At 39.5% G+C, this 26,636-nt stretch overlaps 1 protein-coding gene across 1 annotated transcript in view; it reads left to right on the top strand.

Moving 5' to 3' along the window:
- MPPED2 (metallophosphoesterase domain containing 2) overlaps positions 1 to 26,636 on the top strand; it is a 242,902-nt gene that overhangs the window by 134,198 nt on the left and 82,068 nt on the right. Inside the window, exon 3 of the mRNA XM_006883722.1 lies at positions 4,850 to 5,075. Within this exon, the coding sequence (XP_006883784.1) occupies positions 4,850 to 5,075 (226 nt within the window). The remainder of the gene's footprint in view (positions 1 to 4,849; positions 5,076 to 26,636) is intronic.

Genomic DNA, 26,636 nt, shown 5'->3' with positions numbered 1-26,636 from the left:
TGCTTTACCCGTCTCACCACACGGCTCTTTTTGATTACACTGAAGTATTTAAATCCCATGATATCTCTGTCCAGGAAAGTGTCTATTCTGTGGGTTATAGACCTTGCATTCCCCAAGTTCGCCTCCTCAGCTGTTCCCCTTTCCTCTCTATTCTTTGTCAGCTTTATTTTATCATCTCATTTTCAGATTCATCTTCACCACCATGAATTTTATTTAATAATAGCTTAGTTAAGTGACTTAAGAACATCTTGCATTTCTATTTTTCACTATCCAATTTTTAAAATTATTACAGCTTGTACTGTGGATGTAGTATAAAGACCAGAGGGTTGTTCAGACTTCACTTTCCATTAGCTGTATAAAAGTTATAGCTTGAATTGTGTCCCCTAAAAATATATGTGAAAGTCCTAACCCTTGCAAGGGTGAGGTGACTGAAAAATGCAGAAGACGAAGCGAAGTGGTTCTCATGATTTAACCAGTTGCCACTGGGGCTTTTTCAGCTCATGATGGCTCTATATGTGTGAGCATAGAACTACTTCTTAAGTTTTTCAGGCCTAATTTTTTGTTGTCGCTGTTGTTGTTTTTGTTTGTTTGGGTTTTTAAATTTTTTTTATTAATTTTAATGAAAGTTTACAGAGACTTAGGGTTTCCATTCACTCATTGTTGCACTTTTCTCCTTGCCCATCTCTCCCCTCAATTCAGTCTTCTCTTTGAAAAGTAAAAGAAAAATTTTTTCATTGTTATACAATCCCTCCCCCCAAGTCCACTCCACTATACAGCCTTCGTTCTGGACTCATGTCATGACAATCATGTTTAATAAAATAGACCTTTTAAACAGTTCTTTCCCTCATCTGTTTCAGTGCAGTATACATTATTTATCCCCTCTTTCTCAGTCTTCCCTCAACCCTGATGTCTGTCCTGTTTTACAACAGAGGCACTATGCAGTATTTGTCCTTTGTGACTGAGATATTTCACTCAGCATAATGTCCTCCAGGGTCACCCATTTTCTATAATATTTCTTGAGTTCCTTGTTTCTGAGTCAGGCCTAATTTTTTATAAGAGCGCCAGACCTTTCTTCCACATGCCTCTCCATACACTCAAGCCTGCAACCTTCCAGCTACCTCTGGTTTTGCTTAGAGAATCTATACGGCATGTTAGACTCGAGAGCCTGACTGCTAAAGAAGAACCTAGATAAGTTTTGCAGTGACTGTCCTGGGAAATGGATGGTAACAAGAATATGAAATAATTAAAACTATTAAGTAATGGTTCTAACCTCTACTGTTGAATAACTCAGCTTTTAGTTTCCTTTAGTTGTTATGTGGGGGAGTTCTGGTGGCATATTGGTGAAGGTGTTGCACTGCCAACCCAAAAGCAAGCAGTTCGAATCTACCAGTCTCATCCTGTGTGGTTTATAGCCTGTGAAAACCCATTGGAAGGTCAGCTATGAGTTGGTTCTAACTTGACAGCACCTAACAACCACCACAGCGGTTGTTAAAGGAACGTCAAATTGTATGAAATCACTAGGTATAAAAGATACAATGTAGACTGAAACTCAGCTGCTACCTGCAGGAGTTATGATGGTCTCACAGCCCAAGTACCCACCTCACTTCGCCATATTATAAATTAGCTGTGTTATTGTTTGTTCAATCATTTCCTTTAAATCATCTCTTTTCCTATTTTATATATGAAAATAAAAAGGTGATACATTATTCCATTACTTCCCGTTATATTTTTTAACCACACAGTTGACATTTGACAGTTTACCCTTATCCCACTAAAGTAATCCTGTACCTCATCAGTAGAATACCTGCCACAGCTGGGGAGAGGAAGGATGGTCAATTGGCAGACTTTGTTAGGATGTTTTAAAGAAGAGGCTTTTCCATCTCAGAATAACTCTAAATGACCTCGCTGTTTTATTCAGGCAGGTCAGTTTTGATGGCCTGATCTGAATAAAATGGATAAAGCTGGACACCTCTTTGCTTGACAATGATAAAATGATGCTATTTGAATACCAAGGAGTTTGAGTCTTAACTTCAGAGCCTTCCAAACTAATCTCATCTGGGGGGCGAAATCCAACTAAAATGCCATCAATTAACAGGAGATTTGTCAGCTGCCCTGCTTATACTTTTCATATAAAACATAAAGGTTGGCAGATTATAGATGAAAGGTCAGTTCAGCCAAAAAGAATATATGTCAGGCAATTTCATAACACAGGTAACAGGACCAAAGCTGGAAACTGCTTTTAGATTCTCAGAAGGAGATGAGTTTACTGGTGGTATATAAATACCATCACAATTTCTGGACTGTTCATTTTGGTGGCTACTTCTGTGTGCTGCGTATCTAAAAATCTCATTTCAAGGACACTGAAGAAACCTGTCGTCCTGAGGAAGATTCACAGCACTTTTCCTTAAAAAAAAAAACTGTTCCAAAGAGCAATCAGTGTACTTCCTTTGCCATCTCCCAGTTTTGTTCATGCTTTTCCCTTACCAGAGCCAAGTTGTCTTACTATAACACTGGTGCAGAATGAAGGGATTTACAATGAGCCCATCATCATGAGTGATTAAAGGGAAGCAGGATATACACTAGCATGATTTGTAAAAGTAGACTTGCTCATAGTTTGCACACAGGACTTGCCTTGAACTGGAGTACTGTCCAGGAAAATGTTCAAGTCATCATGGCTTTGGGAGCACAGGTGAATGTGGAGGTGCAAAATGAGGCTGGTGAGGACATCCCTCAAATGTCTGTGTGTGCAGTGTTGGGATTTTGCAGCTCTGTGTATAATAGGTTTCACCTGCCTTAATAGTGCAGAGAATTGTGCAAACTGTCATCAGCATTCAATACAAGTAGCCTGCAACATATATCACACACTTCATTGCCTTATACGAGTGCCAAGTCTAAACTCCCTTAAAAATTCATTTGGGGAAGGATTTCTGTTTTCTTTGAGCATCCCAGCCTGTTGTTATATGCTATTGAGTTGAGATCAACTTGTAGCTGATGCTTCAGTGGGTTTCCAGGAGCTGTAAATCGTATGAGAGGAGATTGCCCATTTTTCTCTCCTGCAAAGCATCAGGTGTATTTGAACCACGTGCCTTCTGCATTGGCAGCGTAACACCACCTTCACTAGGTCATCGAGCAACTGTTGAGCCAGTTTTGACAGCAGCCCTGTCTGTGTATATCATGAAGAAACCCTGTCCAGTTTTGTGCCGTCCTTGAAACTATTGCTGTATTTGAACCCATTGTTTCAGCTGCTGTGTCCATTTCACTGAAGGTCATCCTCTTTCTGCTGATTCTGCTTTTACTAAGTATGATGTCCGTCTTCAGGGACTGCTCCTTCTTGATGACATGCCCAAAGTGCACGAGGTGCCTTCTTACCATCTTGACTTCTAGGGAGCTTTCTGTCTACATCTTCTAAAACAGATGAGTTTGTTCTCACAGTCCATGACCTGTTCACTATTTTTTTTTTTCTTCCATCCTCAGTATTAACACGTTGCTGCAAATGGCGGTAATACCAAAAAAAAATTGTGTTTGTAAGCACAGTTGTCAATTTAAAAGTGTGCGGCAACAACAACATTTGGAATGCCCAGCTGAAATAGGGGTGGATTTCATATATTTTGGCCCTTCATGGTGTAATCTTGGTGGTTTGCATTGCAAAAATCCAAGTGGACCAATGACAAAATGTGGACTCAGGAAAAAAAAAAAAGTATATGTATTTTTCCCATTAAGCTTCATCAGTTAAATCATTGACTCTGCCTTGCTGGTAAGGACCAGTTCTTACAAGTGTATCCAATTTCCTGCTAGTGATATCTTTAATTCTTCCTGGAACAGCAGGAAACATTAATTTTGCATTAGATCCCAGAGTTTCAGGAAGCAAGAATTACAGACACTGTTGTCCACACCCCTTTACCCATCCCCACCTCCCCCCACCCTGCCCAAAAAAAGAAAAGAATTGACCATCAACCTAGCAGTGAAGCTTGAGGGATGAGAAGTGACAGAGTAGAGGAAAAGGCATTCATTTCAGGATGGGGACAACTGCCCAGCACTATCTCCCTTTGGATTTTGGTTCTTATAACTACACAATGAGTTATTAATATGTATGATCTGCACTTTATTCAAACATTATAAATCTATGCAGAAGTCTGATGTTTGGATTTTCCTTTATAGCTTTCATTCTTCTTCCCAGAATTATCTCATTTCGATCGGGAAACTTGCATAAAAAGCGCACACCGAGAACTCCCATTTCCATACCATAAATATTAAAAGAGGGTTAAGCTTTACAGTTTCTTCTCCCCTCCCAATGGGAAAAAAGTTAGCCTTCTAATCAGGGCCTATTAATAGTGTTCCATCTATTCTTAAGCTAAAAGGTAAACTCACAATTTGCCTTGCAATATAAAGTTACACTGTGTGATTCCTTTCGTGGATGTAATTGCGGAAGGCTTGGCGACATAAAGTCTTTCTGTAGAAAACTAGAGGAAGAAGCCAGCAGTTGTTTTGAGTTGTTAAGAATTGTGGGCCAGCTTATTTTTTTCAAGACCAAACCAATTGCAAACCTTTTTGAAGCAACCTTGAGTAAAGTGGTTTTTTTCCTAGCTGTTTACAAGGTGTGAGTTTGTAACACATCATCTGAGTAGCTTCTCACCACATAGCAGCATTCTCTCTCCTGCCTAGTATTGTGTTGCTTGTTGGCATAAAGGAGTAGTCATAAATATGGTTTCACTTGGAGATACAGAGAAATGCCTGAGCTATTGCATTTCCATGGCTGCTTGCGAATCATGCAGTCTCACCTGTTGTACTTGGTGATGGGAAATAAACATGCTAATTGGTACTGACTTTTTCTTCTCTTTTCTTTTTTCAGGAAACCTGCCATATGAATATAAAATAGTGATTGCTGGGAATCATGAACTGACATTTGATAAGGAATTCATGGCAGACCTTGTTAAACAGGACTACTACCGTTTCCCCTCTGTGTCCAAATTGAAACCAGAGGACTTTGACAATGTTCAGTCCCTCCTGACAAACAGTATTTACTTACAAGATTCGGAGGTAACCGTGAAGGGATTCAGGATATACGGTGCACCTTGGTAAGTGCTAATTCAAATATTCCCTTCTGGGTTTTCCTTTCTTTCAGCTCAGCAGGAAGAAAAATACCTTAAATGAAAATGATTAGAGTAGAAAGAAACCTTATTGCTGTCTCTTCCAATCACCTACATATTCTGATGCTGTTGCAAAATATAGAATCTATCATTTCAGTTGTGAGAAAGAGTCTGTTGGGAAGCCAATACGAGTAGCATGTTCCTCTGTGTCTGTGTGTTTATGTGACAAGGTCGGCACATATATCCGGGTGACACAAAGTTTTTGGACGAAGGTGTTTGCTCATGCTAATCCTTCATTCAGACTGGGCCTTAGGTAACCTATTTCTCTGTCATTTCCCCCTAAAAGCAATCATAAAGTAGCTCACATAGATCAGTTTCTCCAATCTTGTGTATTAGAATCTGAATTGTATAAGCAGCTCTCTGCATATCCAGATTTCAAAGGCCCATTCCCTGAGACTGTTTCTCCTGCCTGCAATGGAACCCATCAGTCTGAGATTTTGAAGGTTCTCCAGATAAGGCTGACACACAGACAGTTTGGAAATGACTGGGGGGACATCCAGGACTCGGGGAACATCAAGAACTGGACTTCTCAGAAATGAGCTTCAGCAAGTGCCGTGCAGGTGCACAGCACTGGAACCAGACAGGACACATTTGATTCATAGTTCTGTCAGTCTTCAGTTGTCTAGTTTGGAAGAAATAAGTTCCCCGATTCCAAACCTCAGTTTCTACATCTTTGTGATGGTGAACACGATACCTGCTTTAGGAGGTTACGATGAGGAATAAGTTATGTAAAGCTTGCAGTGTATTTAATCTAGTAGGTTGTTTATAATGATCATGATCATATTAGATCATATTTTGGATCTGGCAGTAGGGAATTTTTCTGTGAATTGGGCCAAATAATTTAGCCTTTTAGACCTAGTTTCTGTACCTGAAAAATGGGAATGTTAATTATATATATATCTTCAATGTCAGAGTTGGCTAATATTATAATATATTGTGGTTTCTTTTTTTTTTCTTTTCTTTTTCTTGAAAGCTCTCTGTGTGTATAGACCCAAAGAACTATCTTTTCCCTTAGCCAACAAAAAAATCCCAGGAGGATTAGACTAGGACATGAAGAAGACAGAGAGAGGGTTTTGCAATTGACAACCTCGTGGTCTCACATGTTGTAGGGAGTTGAGACATTCTTTGTAAATTTTTCTGTTCTTGCTAGTTAGTAAACAGAAGGACTAGTGAGTAAATACAAGAGTATGTTTCCATTTAAAAATTTACCTGATAATGATAGTGAACCAAATTTCTTGTTAATATGGCAGGCAAGTTCTAAATCCTTTCTACCTATTAGTTCATTTAATACTCAGCGTACCTTTAGGAAATAGAAATTATCCTGATTTCCATTTATCAGATAATGAGATTCTGGTATAAAGACGCTAAGTGACTGCCAAACAATTGCATACATAGTAGGACGGTTTCATTGTTTGAATAGAGAACGTTTGACTTTTGAGTATATGTTATGATTAAGAAGTGATAGCGTGGTAGCCTCTGGAAACTCTGTGAGCTTTGATAAATGTCGCTAGTTGTAGAGTGGCTTCAAGCCTTTTGTTCATAGAGTCACTATGAGTTGTGTTCGACTTGAAGGCATTTAAACAGCAACAACAAGTGTAGTAGCTCATCATTATCTTCAGATCACTCTTCAGTTCAGCTTGATGAATGTGGTTTCTTTATGTGGAAAGGAGTAAGGGACAAGAGAATGAAGAACAAAAATTAGCAAGGCCTAGAAAGTCACCAGTAACATCAGTCATTCACTTCTTAGAAAAACTAATAAGAAGAGCATTTGCCAAAGGTTAGAGCCCTGGACAGAAAGGGGTAGGATAGAAGGATTAATTGAAATGAGTGTTACAGGGTGGAAGTGGGGAAAGCATGATTACCTTGTGGGTATTGTCATTAATGTAATAAAGTGTGAATGAATGGTTGAATAAAAGACCAATATATTTTGTAAACTTCCACTCAAATCACAATTTTTTTTTAAAAAAAAGACAGCTATAATTTCATTTCTTGAAATTATTACTGAAAACTCTTTTCAGGGATAATGTCAGTCTTGATATTAGCATCTCTGGGTAATGAGCCAGGGAGAGAGAACATCTCCAGCTTCCCAGGCCACCTTGTAATGAAGAGGCAGTAGTTGGCGCATGACCTCTAATTGGCAGAGAAAGTAGAAAGTTATATGTAACTTATGATCATTTCTTTTTCAAAGACCTTAAGATGATTTTTGAAAAATCTTCAAAGGGCATGGAATATTTATGACTAGTCCTTGACAGGCAGGGTTTTCTGAGATCAGTGGACAGATAGTTGAAATGATGACAACAGATGAACTTCCTCCTTTCTCTGAGCAGATTCAGGTCTATTCTTGGTAGGGCTTAGCTAAACCAGACTGTAGGTCATATGAATTGGAAGAGGGGTAGTCATCTTGGATCCTGATTCAGTCCTCCAGCATCTCAGGAAGTTGTGATGTGACCTGATCCATTTATATTGCTGGTGCAAACTGTAGAAAGAGTTTATATCTGAATTTGATTGAGTCATGCCCTATTTTTTAAAAATTTTAATATTACAAAGAATGGTCAAGTCAAGGAAATGGGCAAGATTAATGAGCCTTCTCAAATATTATTGCAAAGTTGTTTTTACAGTTAGATCACACTGTGAAGATATTTTGTTGAATATTCTCAGGACAGCTTGTGAACTGAACATTGATTTAGCAATTCCTGAACTAGGTTTTCTGTTCTGGGAGGACAGTATTGCACTGCTTGACTATTATGTTGCTCTGAACCTTGAGAGTTTTTTAATCTTTCCATGCCTTTGTTTTGTCATCTGTAAAATGGGAACAGACTACACTGATTCCCTCACAGGGCAGTTGTTGTTTTGTCCTGTTGAGTTAGAACCAACTCATAGCAGACTCTCCAGAAGTATTCCAGAGGCTGAAAATTGCACAGAAGGAGATTGTCCATCTTTATCCTCTGGTGAAGCTGGAGGATTCCAACTATGTGCCCTTGGGTTGATAGTGCAACTCCTCACTTACTAGGCCACCAGAGCATGCACAGGTCTGGTAGGAGAATTAAATGCTTTAATGCATCAACAGGGATCTCTGGTGACATAGTGGGTAAGAAGTTGCACAGTCAAACCAAATGAAGGTGGTTCGAATCTACCAGCTGCTCCACACGAGAAAGATGGGCAGTTGCCTCCCGTGTGGTTTACAACCTCTCAAAACCCAGTGAAGGGTCAGCTGCGGGTTGGTTCCATCTTATTGGCAAGGAGAGAGACAAAATATGCATCAACAGCATATAGATGTATTCCAGTATAAAGAAAGCAAGTGTGAGCTGTTAATTCTAATAATCCAGTTGTGCTTGCAGCCTGCTTTATACCTGCCAACATTCAGGAGACAGTGGGAACTATTTCTAATGGTTTCTACTGATTGTGATGGACTTGGCAATTCTCTTGAATTCTTCCCCCAACTATCCCTTTTGTAAAAAGAAGTCTTGAGGTCTTCTCCTAGGTATCTGTTGCATGTCGCTCATTCAAATAACCACTGAAATGCATATCTTCAAAGGGCATACCTATTTATGAGAATTTTTTCCCCTTATAGTATTATTAAACTCCATAGATTACCACTAGAAAATTGACTAGAAGCAAAATTTAAGAGAACTGACAATATAGCATTTTCTCCTCTCAAAGGTTAGGAATTTCTCCATCCCTGAAATTCACTCATGTATGAATTCCTTTTTATTGACCTGGGAGATATTGCAACACCAAAATATTGAAGTTACATTTGATTTCCATATTTTCCTACTTTTTTGAGGGGATATGCTACATTCTCACTCACTAGTATTGACAGTGGTTTCAATTTAAACACAAGGAACAAAAATAAGAGCTCTGATACTAAGGATTTCTATCTTTCAAAGGTAGTTTTAAAAATATCGATTGTGACTTACTCTAACTGCAGGGGAAAAAAATTCTGGTCCATGTGTTCCAGTTATTCATAGCTTGTTGTAGTGTCAAAAGCTTTCCCAAGACCAGAGAGAATAAACAGAGTCTCCAGAGTCTACAGTTTAGCAAAGTTTTGTGTGTGGAACATAACTTAGAACCCAGCAGAGCTTTCATGTGTGTTTGCAATTGCTGGGATACTTGCTCAATCTTTAGGAAAGTCCTTTAGGGAAGAGACTTGAATGTGGTCTGTCTGGCACATTAAGTAGCATAAATGAAAATTTGCTTTTTAGGATGCTATATTCTAGAAGAAGTAGAGCTCTTGGAAGAGAGTACGAGTTAATTTCCCAGAGTACCCCTGCCTGTCACCACTGCCAGCATCAGAGTAGAACTCTGCTCCAAAGGGTTTTCAGTGGCTCGTTTTTGTTTAGGAGTAGATCTCCAAGCCTTCTCCCAAGGCACACTGGGTGAACTTGAACCCCCAACCTTTCAGTTAGTAGCTGAATGCTTTACCATTTGGGTCACCTAGGAACTACAGTTCTGCCTCACAAGGTCTTACACAAGGTTTCATGGCTTCTATTTATATTCCTTTACCCTCTTATTCTCCTGAGAATCTTGAAAAAAGAATCAGGCATGGTGCATTCTCTCCTTTGGGAGGTGCAATTCAATCCAACAACGGCTTAGTGTGAAGTCTCTTTCTAGCAGATTTTTGGGTTTTGTTTTTGTTTTCCTTTTCTCTCTGTTTTTAGGGGACAGAAGACAAGATTGTTGGTTTTGAGTCAGCCTTGGATTTTGCTTTAAGAGACAAGAAAGCTCGTGGCTTTCTTGCACGTGTAGCGTTCGTTCCCTTCTCTCAAAATGATTCCTATTTCTGCCATTGTGACCCGCTCATCTGTGAAATGGGTTCCAGAGGTTAAGTGTGGATAGGAAGCTCTCCTGGTACAGTCCCTAAGGGCCTGTCCTGCTTACTCAGAGGCTAAGCCTCTCTAGTGGTTCGAATCCACCAGTGATTCAGAAAGATGGGGAGTCTCTTCCTATGCAATTTTTTCTAAATCTTGGCAACCCAGTGGTAAATCAGCTGAGATGGTCCCACCTCAATGAATGTGTGTGAGTGAATATGGATACAGAAAGGATGAAAATTTGATCTGTCAAGTAGTAGTCACTCTTGTTGGATTCCAGTTGAGGAAAATTGAAAGACCCATTGTCTTTGAGTAGATTTTGAGTCTTAGTGACCCTCCATCAGGTTTCTGAGCCTGGGAAACTAATACAAGGTAACTTGCCCCTCTTTCTCCAATGGAGCCACTGGTGCACTCGAATGATATATCTATCTTTTTAATTAGTTGAGATATATGCACTATGTACTTAAAATAATCTTTGCATTTTTTACTAACCGAGAACTGGATCTGTAGCCAGCATCTTAGTGCCTGCCTGTGGTCTTAGGCAAACTCACTGCTGGGACCAGCCATTGAAAAATCAACTAACCTCTTCCCTCCTCCCTTCCTGATTTCAATTGCTTTTCTTGATACTAGGATACTGTGTACAAAAGAAATCTGAGTACTAATTGATCAACATCCAAGCTGCCAGAAGTAAAAAGCCCATACCACCCTGACCGGGAGCAGAGCAGCTGTATTGTTCAGCAGTGGCCTGCACCTTGTTCTCAACAGAAATACAAAGCTGGCCTCCCATGGCTTTTAATGAATACGAGTGGGGCTTTCCTATGGCCAGGAATTTGATCTCCAGGCTGACCATGGGGTCAGGAACAAAGAGAGCACTTTTTCACATTAGAGTGGACCCAGGTGTAATTTGTCAGATTTAGTAACTGTGGAGGAAGTGCCTTAACTTCTGCAGCAGGAAAATTAGATGGAGCCCAGGAAGTGTAATTCTAAAAGGGCTGAAATAGCAGGAGGAAGCCCATTGAGCTGCATTTTCACAGGCAGGAGGAGCGGGATTTTACCCTCCCCCTACCCCTCCCTTCGTTTCATATCGTAAACTTGTTGAGTTCATTCATTCATCTAATGTCATCTTCTCAGTGTTTCTCAGAGTGAGAGTGAAGTGTTGATTCCACTCTCTGCCACACTGATAATTGTGTTTGAGCACAAATAGCTACAAGGGTGTTCACGTTTCCCTTGTTCTGATCGGTGCAATTGTACTTTGTGTTTACCCTGTCATAAAAGCTTCAGATCTTTTTTATTTCCAATTATAAGTTTTGTAATGCATCATGTGTTTTGCTGACAGTCTTCAAGTTCTTGAAATAGCAAACAAATTAACGGAGATGGGAGTGAGAGGATTAGAAAACCAATTGGCAACTCGTATGATGGCATTCAGCTATGAGGATGGGTGGAATGGGCTCATTTATTTTATTTTCACAGTCATACTTTGTAATTAACTTGGGCCAAAAATAGGGGAGGGGGAGCAAGAGAAGGAAACTTCTCTATGTTCAGCAGAAAAATCCTTTAAAGCTTACAGAATGAGATTGCCTAAACGGTTTTGGTACCCTACCACATTTTCAGGGATTCCAGCTTTTATTCCAGAAAGTTCAGGAAAGGATTGACAGAGAAGAAGAAAAAAAAATGGCACGTCTCTGTGTTAAACAAATATGCACTCTGCTTTTACACGACTCTGTTTAAAGACCCAGGCTAACATTTCATTTTTCTTGGCACAGAGCCCGTAGACTCTCCCATTATGAAACCTATGGTTGCCTGGCCTGGTCTAGAGTTACAGGGCTCTGTTTACTTTTTTTTTTTTTTGCTTATTTCAGAATGCAGCTGACTGTGCTTAGAGCTACACGGGATCAGATTCACTTCTGGTTTAACAACTGCCCTGTTTATTTGAAAAAGGAGAATGCAAAACCGATCACTGAGTTTCCTGCCTCCCGTCCATACTATCAGTCAATACTGTTTTGAAAAGCTGTATCTGCAGAGTTTCTTTATGTTGGATCCAACTTGGACCTTTACCACCAGCTCCACCCCAGCACACTTTTTACAGCTTTAGCAAACATGCTGATGGTGGTTGTAGAGAAAGGACTTAGCGGTGTTTTGATGTGTGTTCAGTTATGCGTAATGTCAACCACAGGTATCATTTACATCTTCATATATACAACTTGGAAGAGCAACTCAGTTAGCCAACAGTGATGGTAAATGCACGTTTCACTGGTATATTTCATTCAGAAAACTTTCACATATGTTACCTCCTCTGGGCTTTAGAACAATTCCTTAAAGAAGTAAGAGTATATAAGTAATAAACTCGTTGCTGAGCAAGTTGGAACAGATTCATAGCTGACTTTCCATTGGGTTGCTGAGGCTGTAAACCGAATAGGAAGGGATTACCCATTGTTCTCCTGTGGCGCTCCTGCAGTGCAACTCCCTATAACTAGGCCACCAGAGCTTCTTATATTAGCAAAAGCAATGAGTGGTGGTCGATACCGTGGCACAAACCAACAACAACAATACAGAAATAGCCACCATTTACAAGTGCATTTATGTTGAATGTTGTTCTAGTCTTCTTTTGACAGAGAAAAAGTCAAAGCATTGATGTAAAGACAGAGAGAGTGGAAATGCACGAAGACAGTGAGGTGGTTTGGAGAAGAAATGGCACAAGAACATGGAATTCCAGAGTCCTTGTGCTTGCTGAATTCTTTAGACAAAATCAGGATCTCCCAGTAACCACACGAATCCATCTGTACCTTTACATGAAGGCACCCGAGGAGCGTCCACTTCTCAATTTAGAAGGGTGTGCTGATAACCATACTCAGGAGTAAATCTGTATGAGTGTTTAGGTTTAAGGAAAAGTGGGGATATTGAGGGGAAGATGGAAGAAATGTCGAGCATCTTTGGTCGGCTGCAGTCTGGAGTTTGAAAACGGGGAAAGCTGGAGCAGAACAATACGTGATGAGGCTGTGGGTCAGCTTGGTCTTTTTCTTCTGCTTGGTAGTGGCACTTTCCTTTGCTGTGCATACCCGTTAGGGTGCGTTTTCCTCTAAAGCACCTTGAAGTAGCTAAGCTATAAGCACATACAGGAAGAGGACATGCTGGCTGTCAGTGTGCTCCGCCCACCCACCATGTTCCAAAGACAAAGCGGACCTTCTCATTGAAGCGCGGCTTTAAATATATTCTTTAATTTTCTCATTCTTCACTAACAAGCTCCTTCTTTTTGATCCAGAGTCAGTGAAGGTAAATCGAAGGCTAGCATAAAGTGCCTGGAGGGCAAGAACCCTGCCTGGTTTGTTCTCTGTGCATGGCCTGAGGCAAGCCCAGTGCTTAGCGCTTAGTAGATGCTCCATCCTGTCTGTCCAGTGATTGAATGAATGAGGGTCTGTGACTGATGAGCTGAAGGTTTACACTTATGAGACACCCAGGTGCAAGAAGGAGAAGGAAATTTTAGTACACAGTCAGACATACCCTTAAGCTACAAAATGGGGGACTAGAGATAGAAGAGTAAAATAAAATCTGTGTCCTTGAGATTCAGGAACATACCTAGACTCTTCCTGAACATGCAGAAATACAAAGAGGCTGCCATCTCCCACTGAGCAGGAGTCACTAAAGATGAGGAATGGAGCAGTAGAGCAATCCTGACCTTCAGGCAAGGAGAATGCTCCAAGAATTGGAGAGTCTGTTTCCTTACCTCTGAATTCCTAATTCTGTGCTCTGAGCAGGTATACATACAAGTAGACATTAGATCTGTAGACTCTCTGTTCAAGACCTAAGTCAAGGTTATTGTTTGCTCTTGAGTCACTTCTGTATCATCACAACTTCACGTGATGAGAGTAGAACCATATCATGTGGTTTCCTATGTTGAATGATCATAGGACCAGATCTCTTCTTCCACAGAACCACTGATGAATTCCAATTACCAGCTTTTCTGTTAGCAGCGACATATTTAACCATTGTTTGTTTGTTCTGTTTGCATATAGCTGTTTTATATCCATGGCTCCTTTGCAGTGAAGGTAATCACTGTAAAGTGTGAGTTTGGTAGGAACCTAGTCCAGATGGACTTGGTCCCCCATTGGGATAACTGTCATCAGACACATAGTACAGGAAGTCCTTGGCTTTGAAGCATGCAACTTGTAGACAACTCCTACTCACCTTTGAATTCAAGGCTTCAAACTGGTTCTGTCTCAACTGACAAAATAAAATAGGAGCACAATGGGCGTGTCCATCTTAAGTAATTTGTCACAGTAACCAGAACAGGAAAAACTTCAAGTCAAAGCTCTGAATTGGGAGGCTCAGAAGCAGCACTGGGAGCTATTTCAGGATCCTGGTGTGGAGGCTGGGTTACTGGCTGGACGATGGAGAACTATGCACTTTCAAAGCAGTGCTGTTGCGCGCCATCTTTGACCGCAGCACTGCCGTCCTTGGTGCCCTTTCATGTTACGTAAATCTACCCTCACTTTGAAACAACTGAACCCCTGTTACTCACTACAAATCCTTCATCACAGTCACCTTCACTTGATGCATGTGCAGCTTTCAATTCCTTGAAGAGACTTCCAGCCTTTTCCTGGACTAAACTAAGACTAAATGAGAACCAAATGTACCTATTCCAATTGACCTGCAAATTCTTCAAGACACAGGAACAGATCTTACCTCTTAACCCGAGGATTGACTATATTCTCATTTCTGAGTAGTTGAATTAGAGTGATTTTAGATTCTGTATCATTTCCAAGATATCTGACTGACATTATTATTATTATTAAAGGAGGAGTGGCATCCACTTCCATAATAGCTTGCCTCCGGAAACCCTTTGAACTTGGAGAGAGGATGAAAGACGCCCAAGCATCAAGGACTCTCCTTCATAGGGTCGCTATGAATCGCCTGTGACTTGACGGCACTTAACAACAACAACAACATTATTATCATTATCATTATCATTATCATTATCATTATCATTATCATTATCATTATTATTTTAAACTCTGAGCTGTAATGTAAATGAATTTATCTAGATCTCACCAGAGAGTGGTCCACTGCAGTCGCACCAACAATCTTAACTCATAATTCTCTGATTCTAGTCACCACCACTCCCAACCATGTTTCCGTGGAGCTCAGGTGTCCTTACAAGTAAGTCTGTGTAACTTTCCTGGTTCTTTTAATCCACTTAATAATCTCTGATGAAGGTGAAATGACTTTGAAACAGACAGATATGAGATTCTCCTTCCGTCGTCAGTTCCCCGTTCTCCAGGGACAGCACATGCACAGATGTAGAACACTTTCCCATGAGCCTACATGCCTCCGAGGTGGTTCTACAATTGTTGTTGTTGTGTGCCATCAATTCACAACCAACCCATTGCTGACCTTCTGGCAGATTTTCAGAGGCAATGATCACATGGGAGGAAATTGTCTATCCTTCTCCAGCAGCGCAGCTGGTGGATTCAAACCACATGCCTTTGAGATTGCAGCACAGATTCTTACCACTAGGCTATGATTGTTATTGTTTAACATAGAGTCGGAACTGACCCATAACTTACCCTCCAGCAGGTTTTCAGAAGCAGTTAGTTAATCACACAAGAGGAGATTGCCCATCCTTCTCCCTCACTGTTGTTGTTGCTGTGTACTGTAGAGTTGGAATCGACCCATTGCTGACCCTCCAGCAGATTTTCAGAGACAGTTAATCACACTGGAGAAGATTGCCTATCCTTCTTCCATGGAGAAGCTGGTGGCCTCAAACCGCATTCTGTCAGGATTGCAGCACATCTTCTTTGTCACTAGGCCACTAGAGCTCAAGGCCATGTCCTCTGCCATTCTAGGCTATTAAAAGACTGTTCGAACACAATGTCATGCACCCTATCAGAGATTCTTATAAGTCCATGGAAGGTATAGTGAGAGCTCAGAGAAACATCTCTTTAGACAGGGATGTCTTCTAAAATTTGGTCAAGCTTTCCTTGCTGACCTCCATTCCTTTAAGCCTTAGTTAAAAGACTTTTGGAAGACCCTCTTCTGTAGGAATGTTGTTGTTGTTGTTGTTGTTGTTATTGGGTGCCATTGAATATGACTATAGCAACCCTGTAAACAGCCAACTTGAACCCTGACCTGTCTTGTGCAATCCTCATCATCTCTGACACAGTAGAACCCATTGCTGAAGTCACCATGTCAATCCATCTCATTAGGGATCTTCCTCTTGTTCACTGACCCTCCCACTTTCCAAGAATGGTGTCCCTTTCCATGGAATAGCCTCACCTAGCTACATGTCCAAAGAATAAAAGCTAAAGCTTTGCCATCCTTGCTTCCAATGATCACTCTGGCTGCATTTTTTTCCAAGACATTCCTTTTTGTTCTTTTGGCAGTCCATGAGATATTCCATGCTCTTCTCCAACACCACAACTCAAAGGCATGAATTATTCTTCTGCCATCCTTATTCATTGTCCAGCTCTCTGATATGTAACAGGTGATGGAGAAAACCATGGCCTGAATCAGGCACACCATAGTCTTTAAACTTATGTCAGTTTTCCTCAGGATTCTGCACAGATCTCTGTAGGAATAGATACCTTAAAAGCACAGATCCCTTAGTTGAGCACAGCTTAAACAGATAGGTCCTCTTCTTCCTGAGGGAGCGAGTGATGTGCTCTAGAAGTCAGCAGGCTTCAGTCTTGAGGAACAAGCTGTCCCCAGTGAATCGAGTCTCAGTTTTATCATTTTAAGCTCATTTACTTAGTTAAGAAAGTTATATGACCCTCAGTTTCACCCATCAAATGGACATGCAAGCAATAAGAGTGACTAAATGTTTTGAGTCCCTGAGTGAAGCAATGATTCGTGTGCTTGGCTGCTAACTGCAAGGCTGGCTGTTCCAAACCCACACAGATTAGTTGGAAGAAAGTGGTAATCTACTTCTAAAGCATAAATAGTTAAAATCCCACAGAGTACAGTTATACTGTGATGCACGTTGGCTCAACCTGAGTAAGAATAAGCTATATGGAAGCCAGTGTTGCCTTTACTGCTTCCTGAGCATCATCCATGTGGAGGTACCTTGTGTAATATTATGTTGAAGCTTCACAGCAACTCTCTAGAGAATGTAAATACCACTTTCATTTGGAAGATGAGAAAAGAAAATTAGAGGAGTAAAAACTCACCCAAGGACACATCATCAGTAGCAGAAGTGGAAATCATTTCCAGATCTTCTTGACACCAGACCCAGTATTTTTGTATGTTTCATAGTAAATTTTCATGGGATTCGAATGGGAGCATGTATGTTATTTTCTAAGCACCAAAAAAAATGCTCAGTGAACGTAAAAATAAGTTAGGTAGTGTTTTTGTTATGGCAATTTTATTTATCATTATATCTTTGAAGGGTTTTTTGTATTATTCTTATTTTTAATGGTGTGGTACAAAAGTACTAAAGAGTAATGATGTCAGTCTAAGGACTAAGGTGTGCCTGATCCAGGCCATGGTCTTCACAATTACTTGCTTTGCATCAGAGAGTTAGACAGTGTCTAAGGATGACAGAAGAAGAATCGATGCCTTTGAGTTGAGGTTCTGGAAGAGAGTATTGAATATACCATGGACCTCCAACAGAACAAACAGGTCTTTCTTGGAGAAGGTGAAATCAACTTTCTCCTTGGAGGCAAGGATTTTGAAACTCTAGCTCACATACTTTGGGCATATGGCCAGGAGGGACCTGGAGAAGGACATCATGCTTGGAATTGGGGAGGGACCACACAGGAGAGGAGGACCCCAGATGATATGGATTGAAATAGTAACTGGGAGTAATGGAATAGGTGTGTTGTAGTCAGTGAAACTGGCTCAAGACAGGACAAGGTTATTGTATATAGGGTCTCTATGAGTTACAGGTGACTCAGTAACACATAACAACAACAATAACAAAACACAAAAATAAAAGGAGAAGCAGAAGGCAGAAATGAGATGAATGGGAAACTTTGTTTAGAAAAGCCCATAGTATTGGGGGGAATTATTGGGTTTTCACTTGTTTTTGTACTAGTTTATTTAAAAAATCCAAATACATTATTTTTGAAAACAAATTCTTTCAATTTTCCTCATCTCCCCCCATCAAATTGTACAACTCCATGATTAATCCCCCCAACCCTGCTCATCCTTATACCTTTGCTTCTACCCTCCCCCACCTCCCATGGATCCTTATAATCATTCTAAAATAATGGGTTTATACAGTATTTGTCCTTGTGAGACTGAGTTATTTCACTCAGCATAATGCTCCCCATCCCTCCCAAGTTACAAATAATTTACAAAATCATTATTCCTGCGTGCTGCACAGTATTCCATCGTGTGCCCATATTATTGTTGATCGTGGTGGTATTAGTGGTGGTGGTGGTGATAGGTATGTGTTTTCTGAAACAATGTTGTTTAGTTTCTTTATATGATAAGTTGCTTGTGATCTAGGTAAGTGGAAACTACCTAGAAACCACATATAGTGCTACATTTGGTCAAAGGACATGGAAGAGCAAATAGCTGCCTCTAATTAATGAAGACATATGGAGCATTTTTTAAGGTCACTGATGTGAGGTATCAAGTGAAATATTTGAGTAATGCTTGCTGGTGTATTTTTACGCAGGAAACGGGTAATCTTGAAGGGTGCTTACATATTGTATGTGGAATGTTCTGTGAGGACAACTCAAATAGGAAGTTGGTGGCAAATTTGAAAGCTTCTGAATTAGCAGGAGGAATCTATTTAGAAGAGTGCTTGCTTGTGTATGTGTGTGTTGTTCAGAGCAGAAAACGCCTGTTGTAAATCTCCATTGACTCAGAGCAGTTGTAGGAACACTGCTTCACCTCAGTATTAGGAAAGATCAGTATAGCTAACGTGTAGATGTGTTTACTAGGCCTAATGCTGTCTAAATACGAAATTGCAGAAGAAAAATTGAAAAGGCAATGAGAAGGGAAGCACCTGGTTATGTAAGGACAAAGTAGAGGAAATAAGATTCTTCCCAGGATAAAATCTCCCAAGACAGCACCTAGAGTTGGTGATATATTTTTGTTGTTGTTGTTAATTTAAATACTTTCAAGCCCAGTGTCTTAGCGTAGTGGGTTTAGGATGGATCACATTAAATAAAATGTGGCACTAAAATTCTCTGTGAACCTATGTATGTCAACACTGAAGACCAAATAGGGCTGACCAAGGGCTGACCAATGCTATGTAAAGGAAAAGGAAGGTCAACGTTAGCATGCTGATGCTCTGTTCTTCCCTAACACTGATTATTCACTTCTTTTCTATATCGAGGACAAAATGATTGCACAGAAAACTAAGTGACTGTGGTGCACTGTTTTTCTCACTTCATTTCAAGCTACTATATCTATTTAAATCATGGGACATATTTAACCTTAAACTGAAGCTACAGATATTCTTTTTGTGCCACTAAAAGTTTCATGAGCCACCAGAGATAGCTGGGAGGGCTGTGTGTATAGAAAAAGGCTTGTTAAAGATAGAAACTAGAAAGTCATTTTTTTATTGTCTCAATGATTAAGGAATCCAAATTACTGACTTCTATATAGAAAAACCTCGACAATTAGATCCTCTATTGTCTTGTTTTAAATCAAATATCAATTGAGAACTCTTACTTTCATCTTTTCACAGCAAAATAGAAGATGCTATATTAAAATTTAATCAGAAATTATTTATGAGAAAATAGTTTCACAAACTAGTTAGGAATATGCTGTTGAGCTGTTAAAAGGTGTCCTCCTTCTCCTCATTTATAGTTTATTCTCTCTGTTGCATGACTGCAGAAAAAAGATTGTTAAAAGCTCATTTGTTTTAAAGCCTTGTAGGCTTGTTCGTGGTGTTTGGCTTTTCTGTTATTTGAAAAAACTGTGGTAGATTTGAGAATGAAGATGTTAGGCTATGCTGATCATCCCAGTGCTACTAAACATCGTTTAAGGATTTGTTTTTCTCAGCTAAGATTAGATCCCTTTTTTTTTTTTTCTTTTTAACCAAATGAAGTTCTGAGAAAACTTACCTGTTGGGAAAACAGACTGAGTGGAAAAATAGGAAATCCAAATGTGTGTGAATACTGCTGGGTCTGACCCTTGTGCTATTAAATACCTCTTAGCAGAGGCAAATTCTGTATGGTTGCTGGCTTGCATAGCAGCTTCAGAGACAAGCTCACAAGAGGAGAGGGAGTCTTCACAGGATCAAGTGAGCACCTTCCTGCATTCAAACACACTGTATGCACTCTTCAATATTCACATAAAAGGGAAAGTCTGTTACCAAGGAAGGTATTGATTCTGCCTTCCTCTTTTAAAATATATAATTCTTTATTTTACTTTTTGAATGTTTTTTTCTTCCTTCATCATTCTTACTGTGTGTCCATTATCAAGTTACTAATTTGCCATCCCTTTTCCCCCATCCTCTTCTCAGTTAACCATCACAGAATATTTTATTGTATTTATATTTTTCCCCCTTACTGCTTTTGCAATAGTGGAATCATATACTATGGATTTTTAAGGTTACTTGTAGCTTAGGTGTCCTGATAGCTCAGTGGTTGAACGCTTGCTTGCTAACACAAAGTCTGGCAGTTCAAACCCCCTAGTTGTTCTGCAGGAACAATATGACAGTTTGTCTGTTCCTATAAAGATTTGCAGCCTTGGAAGCCCTATGGGACCATCTGTCCTCTTTAGAGAATTGCTGAGTCAAAATCAACTAAACGTCAGTGAGTTTCATTGTGTTTGCCTTAACTCCTTAAAGTTTGACCTCTGTCCTGACAAACCTGGGAGAAATCGAAGCACTTCTTAGGGAGTTTTGAAGTTTGGCAAGCCTGTAAACCACATGCTCTAAAGTCAGTGCTGAGACTTGGTAATTGTTAATGTTTATGAGTTTTCATTATGGATGTTTTTGCTCTGTTGATTATGGAAATAAGTAGAAAAATTGGATTATCAAAAAGGTAGAAAACATATATGCCAGGGGAAATCCATACTCTTTGTTAAACTCTGAAAAATATGACATAAAGCTTTTCTTTTTTCCTTATTTCTGTACTAGACCAATTCAAAGTTGGTCTTTCTGAATTTTTACTGGTAATACTAGAAAGGAAGATGAAAGAAGAACAGAAAATCAGTTTGAAAAGAAATGATGCAAAAACACTAGACTTCTCAATTCCTAAAGATTGTATTTGCCAAGTTGTGTAAATTGTTTATGTTAACCTGACACTCAGGGATAAAGATTTTATTCTCAAAAAAATATTCATTCCGTTATCTGGCTTTTAGCCATTCACAGATAAGCATCAGATAGAAGAAAGCAGTGATATGTTTTCCTCATTATATTTAGTAGTAAAAATGTTAAAAGCCATATTCACTGTAAATACTTACAGAGGGAATCAAAAGATTACAAAACCCAGCCTCTGAATCTGTAGCAAATTTCTCCTGCATTTCCAAGAAAAGGGACTGCCCGTCTTCCTCATGTGGAACCAGCTGAAGGATTTGAACTGCCCACCTTTCACTTAGCAGCCCCACACATTTTGCACACATGACTTGGCCTCCTGAACATCATAAAAAGATATGTACATGTGTATGCACAAATTCCAACAGAGGTTTTTAACTGAACAACAAGATGATAGTTTTTTTTTAATCTTCCATTTTCTTTTCTAAGATTCCTATACTTTATTAAAGTTGGTAAATTTTCTTTTTACAGTCAAGATAAAAGAAGCAAAGCACCTTCATTCCCTGGTGGTTCCCTAGTGACTGTCCATGGGTGATTTCGAAATGCGTTCTGTTATTCTGCTCCCATCCTATTGTGGATGTCCACGTGGATGGTCAGTGTACAGCCTGTACAAATGCACACACTTCCCACAGGCTGGGTTACTGGATTGACGGGCCACCACAAAAGGTGTCATCTGTCCTGATCAACAAGTACTGTGGCTTGTCCAACTGAAAAGGAAAGATGCCCCGCATATTCCCTAAAGCCCTATATCATGGTGCTGAAAGATTTTGTCTCTTTTAAATCAGGATTTGGAGTTGGCATGCAGATGGCTTCATCTGGTGCTGAGTTGGCAAATAACACCCAGGCCTCTTTGGTGCTAAATACCTGAATGTGACACCCTGGGACTTGGAACTCTGCATCTCTCCTAATGAATGTGCCTATGTCAAGGAAAACCTGGTGCCTACCTTTGCTTATTTGTATTCTGGTGCTGTAGCTTCCCCTCCTCTCTTGTGTCTTTGTTCTATTAATCTGCAAAACAGGGCTCGACTTGTGATTAGTCCTTGGAGCTTGTTTCTATTAATCAGTCTGCAAAACAGGTCGACTTGGATGCTTTTGTTCAAGAGCTTATTGCATCCCTCCTGCCAGACTGGGGTCCAGGCAGCTCAGTTTGCCTTAGGCGGGGCCAGGCAGTGAAATTTGGTTTTTCTGTGCTGATTGCATTGTCAAGAAAGAGAACACTGTTTGAAAAGACAATAGGAAAATGCTCATGGAGAAATGGAGAGCTATGTGTCAGGAGAAGGAAAAGTTTATAGCAAATAGAACTTAGCTCTCCTGCTTGGGTGTGCCATGGATTGCACATCACGGTTGATGGGGACAGAAAAGATGTCTTCGTGTTCTGCAACCTAAAACCTGGTATCAAACCTGCTGATAATATTAATATTAAATATTATGTATATTTGAAATATCATTCTCACTTGATGCTTAAAGTGGAAGCAATGTCCTTTCTTATCAGAAAGTGTTTCTTGTTTTGTTTTGTTTTGTAAAATTATAATTACAATTTCATTTGATCATTCATATTATATGATGTTAATGATAATAGATTACTGTAATTCATTAATTACGATGCCTGCTCAACCTCTTACTGTATTTTGCCTTTCCCTTCTTCCCTCCTCCCCTATGTATTTATTCATTTCACTCCCCTCTCCCACCTTTCCCATCTTTGGTAACCATCCATGAATGATTCAATCTCATTGTAAAGCTTTCCTTAGCTTTCCGTAATCCTGGTCAGGGACCATAATAGTCCTTTGAGCCTTCTAAGGCTTCAAATAATTTTGCAAGTGCCCTTTCTGTGACTTGTTTCTTTCCTCCCTTAGTGCCAAACAACCTTGCCCCAGATTAAAATTGTTCTACCTGTTACAGAGGGAAAACTGTATCTCAATTTCCTTATGTTCATTATCCAGGGACAGACTCTGACCTACCTGGGGAGACACAGTGTGGATTAACTGAGTGATGATTATAAATGACTTCGTAAAATGCTCATTATCACCACTTAAAAAAAAAAAATTCTAACTCTAATGTGTAAAGGATAGAGATGCCAGAAAATAATTTTGTGCATAACTTTTCCCTGTGACAGGGACACCATGGGGCAAAACACAGTTTGCTATTCAAAATCACTTTTTTGCCTCACTTAAACATTTTTAGTAAATTTCAGCATTGGTGGCATGTGAAATAACTGCCCCCCTCTAAAAAAAAATCTGTTGAAATATATGCAAGAAGCAGACTGTCAGACTCGCAAATTAAATTTGTCATCAGTGATAAATTTAGTGCTGTAAGATACTTTAATAAGTGCTTCAGCGTGATTTATTGGTTTTGTTAGTTAACAAGAGTGTATTATGTCTTGTACAGAACTTAGCAGAAGCGGTTTTGACTAGACCTTTCTTGATTTTAAAAAAAAAATTTGCAAGTCTCGTTTTTAGTCGCTCTGGTAATTATTTTAGTACCAAATTAGAAGGTAAGCACACTGCAGTTCTGTCATTGGTATAAAAAAAGAAAGAGGAAAAGAAAACCCGTCAGAATGTGAAAGGGAAAGCTTGTAAAAGCTGCTCCTCTTTATTTGTGTCTGCACTTTATTTCCTTTGTGTGAATGCTGAGCATCTAAGCGCTTTCACTAGTCGGGCTTAAGTTGCAAGCCCTTGCATATATAATCACTAATGAGTGTCAGGATTCAGCTGCTAATTTGAAAGGCTTTGTGGCCCTTTCACCCCAGACACTAGCAGCTTCATTAGGCGTGGCTTTGTCCAGCCTGACCTTTGCTGGCCTCTAGATCGCTGGTAAATACCAACACTACACCAACACTCCTCTGATTGAAACAGTCCAGCCCCATGCCTTTGGTGCCTATCTTATCAGAATCTGCTGCTGACATAAACTTGGGTGAGCCTGGAGTTGGCCACATAATTAGGATTACCTTCCCCTAAATAGACCTTATTGACTTACATCCCTGGTGGTGGTCAATTGACTAGGGATTTGAATTTTAAAACAATTAGCAAATGTCTCTGCAGTTTTTTTTAAAAAAGTACTTTTATAGAACATCAGAAGTTCTTTTTCTTTTTAATGTTTGAGGTGAAACTAGAAAAGCAAAGACAGCTCACTGACAGGGCTCTGTCTTCTAAATAAACATATCATTTATTAAGAATGACATCAAGGCCGAGGGGAAGGGTGGGTGAGACAAATGGGAAAGGTCTTGTGTGAAAAACAATGTATACAAACTTTGTAAATGAACCATAATAATAATAATAAATGACATCAAATAAGAGAGAAGAATATGTACATATATATATATAATTGAATGGCCTAATAATTATAATATTATAAAATTTAAAATATAACATTTTGTGGCCATATATATATATGTATATTTGAATGCACAAATATATATTTATTATAAATCCTATAAATAGTGAGTGTACAAAAAATATATTTTATTTTATAAATTTGTAATTATAATTTCATTCAATCATCCATAGATTCTTATAGTATTAATTAGAGTAGATTATTCTAATTAATTAATTTCAAGGTGTGATCAACCTCTTATTGTGGAATACCCTTCCCTTTAGCCACCTTTTCTATTATTAATCTTTACCTCTCTTTCCTTCCCAGCTATGTATGTACATACAGCTATTATTTTTCTTTTTCTTTTAGAGGTTTATGTATGGGCGTTCATGGTCTTTAAAATCAAATGTCATAGAAAGCAGAGGAAGAAGAACTTTCTGTTGTGTTCTTTAAATATCCTCAGAAATAAAGCATGGGGCATAATGGTTGAGCTCGGGCTGGTTTTTAATTTTTCTGTGACAACCTGTGTAGTTTTTTCTCCTATTAGTCCTAATTCTCTAAAAAAATGACTGTGTTATATTTTTCTAGCCTATATTTTCTACAGGCTGAAGTATGTTTTGGCATTGTGTGTCATTATCAGGCAGACAAGTAAATCTTTAAAAAAAAATCCGTTTCCTCTCATCAGATCCAGTCTTCTGAGCCAGGTCTCTAGTGATCTTATTTTGAAGTGGCTTATTTTTCACAGAGAGTCATAAAATTAGGGATGGGAAAGAACTCTCTGATTGCATCACTTTTTCCACCCGTTCAGCCAGTGTGATCTCCCTTCCTCCCCGCATAATCTCTGGTGCTCCATTCAGCCTGCTTTAAAGATAATACGAACAGGGAGGCTTCTTGTACAGCCCCCTCTGGGGAAAAAGGTCCCAAAGTCCTTGACATGTGGATATGTTTTGGAACATGCAGACTGAAATTTGTCCTGTTTGAGAATGCCTCAGCATTCTTACTTTAACATCTCTCTTCTTCTTGTTCCTAGCTTCTAAACCTTTATGCACTTTTCCTTTCTCCGTTTTCCATCCTGTATGTACTGCTACAGTGCACACATCCATGATTTTGTCTACTTGTGCTTTCTATGCATTCAGAATAGCATCATATTTAGAAAGGTTTTCATTATTCAGGATCCCTAGTGAACCCTGGTGGTATACTCTATAGGGAGTTGCCCTGATAATTCAAAGGTCACATCTCCCTGGCAGTTTGAATTCACTAGCCCCTCCTCAAAAGCAAAATGGACTGTCTTCTCCCATATTATTTACAGCCCCTGAAAACCCATTATGAGTTGATTCTGACTGGAAGACAATGAGGGAGAGAGTAGTGCCGAAGGGAACTGATGGTGTAGTGCACAGGGAGTTATGCTGCTAACCCGAAGGCCACATCTCTCCTGTGGTTCAGATCTACCCGCAGCCCTGCAGGAGGACAGGAGACAATCTCCCCTGTGCAATTTACAATCTCAGATACTTAATGGAGGGTCAGCTATGAGCCAATTCTGATACAAAGAGATCGAGGAACAGTTTATAAAGGTTAAATGCTTAACTTTGAACTGAAAGTTTGACAGTTCAAACCTACACAGTAGCCCCATCAAAGAAAGACCTGGTGAATATTCTTTTGTAAAGATTTGATCCTAGAAAACCCTGTTGTGTGGTTCTCTGTCATAGGAGCTGCTAAGACTAAAAAACAACTCAACAACGTCCAACAACTCATTGTTAACCAGGTGTCTAAGTACAAATAGGCCTAAATTGTAATGATATATAAATTTTACCCAAAATGAACCTCATAAATCTTTGGCTGTTTCATGGAGCCTGTGACTAGGATTATCTCCAAATTTATTATTTTTGAGACTTCTCAGGAGTCTAGGGACAAGTTGAGGAGTCAGGATTGAATGAGTATTTGTTGAGCATGAGATAAATGAACGTTCTTAGTTCATGACACACACACTGCCACTGTGTACCAAGGGGTTTGTACAGAGCCCTTATTATCACGTTATATGTACACTTAGGAGTAATACTGTGAGTGTCTTACGGTAGAACGCCCACATGGAGCTACAGAACCAGAATGTTGTCAGCATTTTGCATCTACTTGTTTGTGTTTCTCCTCCTCAGTCCCTGACTTTCT

Source organism: Elephantulus edwardii, unplaced genomic scaffold, assembly GCF_000299155.1.
Source record: "Elephantulus edwardii isolate Elephantulus edwardi_28Jun2011 unplaced genomic scaffold, EleEdw1.0 scaffold00029, whole genome shotgun sequence".
In the NCBI taxonomy this organism is placed as follows: Eukaryota; Metazoa; Chordata; class Mammalia; order Macroscelidea; family Macroscelididae; genus Elephantulus; species Elephantulus edwardii.
The sequence above is the reverse complement of the archived record's forward strand: the minus strand, read 5'-3'. Positions and strand labels throughout refer to the sequence as shown.